The sequence below is a fragment of the Garra rufa genome, chromosome 25 (assembly GCF_049309525.1).
Source record: "Garra rufa chromosome 25, GarRuf1.0, whole genome shotgun sequence".
Lineage (NCBI taxonomy): Eukaryota > Metazoa > Chordata > Actinopteri > Cypriniformes > Cyprinidae > Garra > Garra rufa.
Window position 1 is genome coordinate 20,897,462 of NC_133385.1, and position 5,389 is coordinate 20,902,850.

The window sequence follows — 5,389 nt, forward strand, 5'->3', positions numbered from 1 at the left end:
CCACTAGAGGTATGGCGGCCACCAAGGCCTTCTCGTCAGGTGTTCCCATCTCTGACATCTGCAATGCTGCGGCATGGTCCACACCCCTCACCTTCGTGAGATTTTATGACCTCAGCCACCCCAGGCTCTACTGTACTTTTGCCTTAGCTGTGCTGCAGACACACTAGGCAGGGGCTTGCAAGTTTGGTGGCGCTTGTACATCGTTCCCAAAGCATTTTCGGACGGAGCCGACTCCCGCTGGGGAACTACCTAGGTTACATGTGTATACTTCCGGCACCCCTACGTTGCGCTAGCTTCTCTGGAGCAGAAGCTGCCGGCTGCACACGCCCCACGTGCTTTTATAGCTTCCTGGTCTATACGTCATCCACCCGTGACGTTGCGTTTTTCTATTGGCTTTACACACGTGTTTCAGAGCATGGTCTCACTGATGGCGTTCCCAAAGCGTTTTTGGACACAGCCTCAGTCCCTAGAGGAACTAGGGTTACGTACATAACCTAGATAGGTCTGTGACCAATATTCACCAAGCTTATAGATGACTGAAGATCCGAAAAATTCTAAAATAGTTAACTATTAAGAAGAATAGCTGAATATAAGTTCACAAATAAGATATATTGTTTAAATTGTTACTGCCTTCAGTTATTATTTAATAAATGTAAAATGCTTAAAAAACACTTGATGAGATTCATACATGGCTTTAATATATAAAACATTGATTACATTGTTAAAGGTGCCATAGAATGCATTAATACAATATTTTAAATTGTTCTCTGATATCTACATAGAAGGTATATGACATAGGAAAGGGCAAAAATTCTTCAGAAACGGTTTTACAGGTCCATTTACAACCCTAGGATTTGTCCCTAGAATGAAATGGTCTGTTATTGGCTTATTTGGATCCTTCTGAAATCATTCTAATATGCTGATTTGCTGCTCAAAAAAATATTATCGAGTCAATTTTTTTCAGCTTTTTTCTTTGATGAATAGAAAGCTCAGAAGAACAGCACTCATGTGAAACAGAAATCTTTTGTAGCATTATAAATGTCACTTTTGATCAATTTAAAGCATTCTTGCTAAATAAAAGTATATAAAATAAAATTATACTGATTACAAGCTTTTGAATGGTATAGTATATAATGTTATAGTATATAATGATTTTATGTCAGATAAATGCTGATCTTTGGATCTTTCTCTTCATCAGAGAATCCTGGAAAAAAGTACTCAACTGTTTTAAATATTGATAATAATAATTTCTTGAACAGCATATTAGAATGATTTCTGAAGGATCATGTGACACTGAAGACTGGAGTAAGTGCTGAAAATTTAGTTTTGATCACAGGAATAAATTACATTTTAAAATACATTCAAATAGAAAAGTTATTTTAAATAGTAAAAATATTTCACAATATTACCGCTTATTGTTATTACTGGATTATGTATATGGATAGATAGATATGGGCTATATAGACTTGTATAACAAGTGTAAGGTATTGTAAAATTGCATATCTCTAACAACTAATTTTAATTGAACAAGTCAATACATTTTTAGATGGAAATAATTTGTTTTCATTTCATAAGGCTTCTGCAATATCTGTTTATTACAGAACTAGCTCTGGGAACAGGAAAATAACCAGAGATTTCCATTTATGGAAAGGTTATATTGCAAGAATAATGAATGTAGGAGGATGCAGAGCTACAGCTGCACGATTAAATGTAAACATGTTTCAGTCCTCATGGCTTTTCCTCTCCTGATGGTGGGGGGGGGGGGGGTGCCTCAAAATGTCACTTACTAACAAGAAAAAACGTAATGTACATAAGTAAATAATCAACATAAAAAATACTATTCTATTTTTACATCTAAAGATTTTCTTTGCTTGCTTGTGATGCATGGTGTGAAGCTCACAGATAATATAAATGCACAAAGAGTCTGATGTGTGCTAATATAGGCACATGTGTGATTGTAAAATGCATTTGTTTGATATAAATCATTCATAATTCAAAAATTACTAGGAATACATTCTTGATGTCCAAATAGATTTTAAACGGAATATAAATGCAGACATTGAGACTAAAAATCTTTAATATTCATTGATGGGCTCTTAGCTTATTAGAGACTGTCTGGTACTCATTAGGTCCTCCTAATGAACACATTTGTCACTGGTGTTGGACCTCAGGCACTTCTTTAAAAAAAAAAAAAGGCAGGAGCAGGATAATTACTCTGAACTTTAATGCACACCAAATTGTTATATACATACTATGATACATTTAAAATATCATATGTTTTGACTTCATTCGACATTCCCATCATAGCATCCTCATTACACACAAAATAATTAAACACAGGTAAGTATACAAAAATAAAATTGCTTTATTTGACAAAAATCTAAATATGATATTGCATGGTTTTAAAGAGATTCACCTAAAAACAAAAATTCTGTCATAAATTACTCATCCCCATGTTGTTCCAAACCCGTAAGACATTCGTTCATCTTCAGAACACAAATTAAGATATTTTTGATGAAATCCGAGAGCTTTCTGACCCTGTATAGACAGCAACGCAACTAAAAAGTTTTATGGCCCACAAAGGTAGTAAGGACATTGATAAAATAATATTCTTATAGCTCCATAACATTGTTGAACCCCTGATGTCACATGGACTATTTTAACTATGTTCTTACTACCTTTCTTGGTCTTGAACATGTCAGTTGCGTGGCTGTCTATGCAGGATCAGAAAGCTCTTGGATTTCATCAAAAATACCTTAATTTAAGTTCCAACGATGGTTTGGAACAACATGAGGGCGAGTAATTAATAACTGAATCTTGATTTCTCGTGTAAACTATCCCTTTAAGTTGCAATTTGTGACACATTTTTTATCCTGGAACATGTGGCTCAAAAAACGAGTCCATTTCCGTATCAACCACTAGCTTCTGTCCTCAGTTTCTTCAGGATTTCCTCCTGACTGACAGCTGCTGTCACCTTGACAACTTTTTCTCTAGATTTGGAACCCTATGAAGCAAATAAAAGCATTTTAGTTATTACTAATGTATCATTTATAGCGGTCAGAAAACATTTAATATACAACATAGTTGGCATTTATGGCTGCTGACCTTATCTAATGATACTTCGCTCTTCTTCAGCTCCAGGACTTTGGATAAATAGCGCAGCAGCTCGGCGTTGGCCTCTCCGTCTGTCGGCGGTGCGGCAATGGCGACACCCACCGCCTCCTCAGACACATCTGTCACAAACACAACGGTTATGGTGCATGGACTCCTCATAAATAAAGGCTAGTTTTTTTCTCTATATATTTATAATACTCAACCGGTGATTGCGTTCTGCTTGGCCCCAGGTTTAGCATGTATTGCTATTGTAATGGTCCCGTCTTTAACTTTATTAACCGGGCCGGGCGGTGTCTCCGGTGGTTTGGGGTTGCTTTTGCTCTGAAGGAGAGTAGAGTTTTACATTGTTACAGGATTAATGTCATTAATTGATAGGTAGTACATCAGTGCACCTGAATTAATGCTATCATTATTAAATCTGTAATCATTCAAATACATGCACTAATGCGTATTAATATTCATGAGGAGATAAGTGTATAGTAATATGTAATGAGCCCTACCGTCTTGTCCTTTTTAGGCATAGTGTTGTATTTTGAGTAAACACTATGAGAGACAGAGCTGTACAATGGGATTTTCCGGGTTAAAAGCGTCTGACTGCACAATGCTGAGGGACGCACGAGTGAAAATAAAGATATTCGTACAAAACTGAGAATTTGGAAATGCATTAGGTAAAACACATAAGCATTATTCAAGTATCTTGAATGAGCAGCACGAGTTTCTTGTGACAACAGTAGCTAGTTTACATCGGACACGCGCATGACAATAAATGTAAATACGTTTAGAGCGTCAAATATGCGCGCTAAATGCGCAGAACAGAGTTCGAGTGGAGGAAACGCGTTTGAATAAGGCTGAAGTTTGATTTGATATTAAATTGATGGCATATATAATATATTATTACTCAGCATAAATCATCATCATCGTATTCTTATTAACTATTGACTTACTTGACCTAAAACTAATAATAAACAAAAAATTATATAATACCATATGCTAATAATATTATAAAATTAAATAAATATTAGTAGTAGCATTAGTGATTTCAGTTGAATTATATTATTATTATTATTATTATTCTAAAAGATTATTGTAATAATAAGTAGAAAATGAAATGATTATATATTACACATTATATAAAAGTATTATTAAATGTATAAATAAATAATTAACATTATTAATCGTGATTTTAGTTGTATTATTAGTTTTAATAATAATTACAGTAAAATTAATTAAATAAATAAATATAAATTAAATAAATATTAGTAGTAGCAGTAGTGATTTTAGTTGAATTATTTAATTAATAATTAATTCATAATTAATAATAATAAAAAATATTTTGCATTTAAATTATTATTATTATAAAAGAATAAATAAATAACTATTAGTAGAAGCAATTTTAGTTGTATTGTTAGTTGTTGTAATAATAATATGTAGAAAATGAAATTATTATATATTACACATTATTAAATGTATAAATAAATAAATAAATACCGTATTATTAGTAGTGAATCTAGTGATTTTAGTCGTTTTGTTAGTTTTAATAGTAATTATAATAAAAATATAGATTAAATAATTAGTGATGGTGATTTTAGTTGTATTGTTATGTTATTGTTATGAAATTATTATATATTACACTATAGAATTTTTTTAGTATGTGTGTATATAAATAAATAAATAAATATTAGTAATAGCAGTAGTGATTATAATAGAATTATTAAATATAATAACAATTCTATAAATAATTAAATAAATAACAACTACTGGTGATTTTAGTTGTATTGTTAGTTTTTGTAATAATATTAAGTAGAAAATTAAATTATTATATATTACACATTATATAAAAGTGTTATTAAATGCATAAATAAATAAATAAATAAATAACATATTATTATTAGTGAGTTTAATTATATTATTAGTTTTAATAATAATTATAATAAAATATAGATTAAATAAATATTAGTAGTAGCAGTGGCGATAGTTGAATAAATAGTTTAATAATAATAATAAATATTTTGCATTTAAATTATAATTATTACAAAAGAATAATTAAATAAATAACTACTAGTAGTGGCGATTTTAATTGTATTGTTAGTTGTTGTAATAATAATAAGTAGTCACTTAAAAAATGAAATTATTATATATTACACATTATACGAAAGTGTTATTAGATGTATAAATAAATACATAACGTATTATTAGTAGTGATTTTAATTGTATTAGATTTAATATTAATTTCTATCAAATATAAATGAAATAAATAAGTACAATTACTAGAAGT

The 5,389-nt window shown here is 30.8% G+C and overlaps 1 protein-coding gene across 1 annotated transcript; it reads right to left on the reverse strand.

Moving 5' to 3' along the window:
- Positions 1-2,207: 2,207 nt before the first annotated feature.
- On the reverse strand, positions 2,208-4,037 carry c25h15orf40 (chromosome 25 C15orf40 homolog). Its single transcript, XM_073832203.1, has 4 exons — positions 3,615-4,037; positions 3,318-3,435; positions 3,106-3,233; positions 2,208-3,004 (listed from the first exon to the last, which is right to left on the reverse strand). Exons 1-4 carry the CDS (start codon positions 3,777-3,779, stop codon positions 2,912-2,914), a joined length of 504 nt encoding a protein of 167 aa, XP_073688304.1. The 5' UTR covers positions 3,780-4,037; the 3' UTR covers positions 2,208-2,911.
- Positions 4,038-5,389: the final 1,352 nt, after the last annotated feature.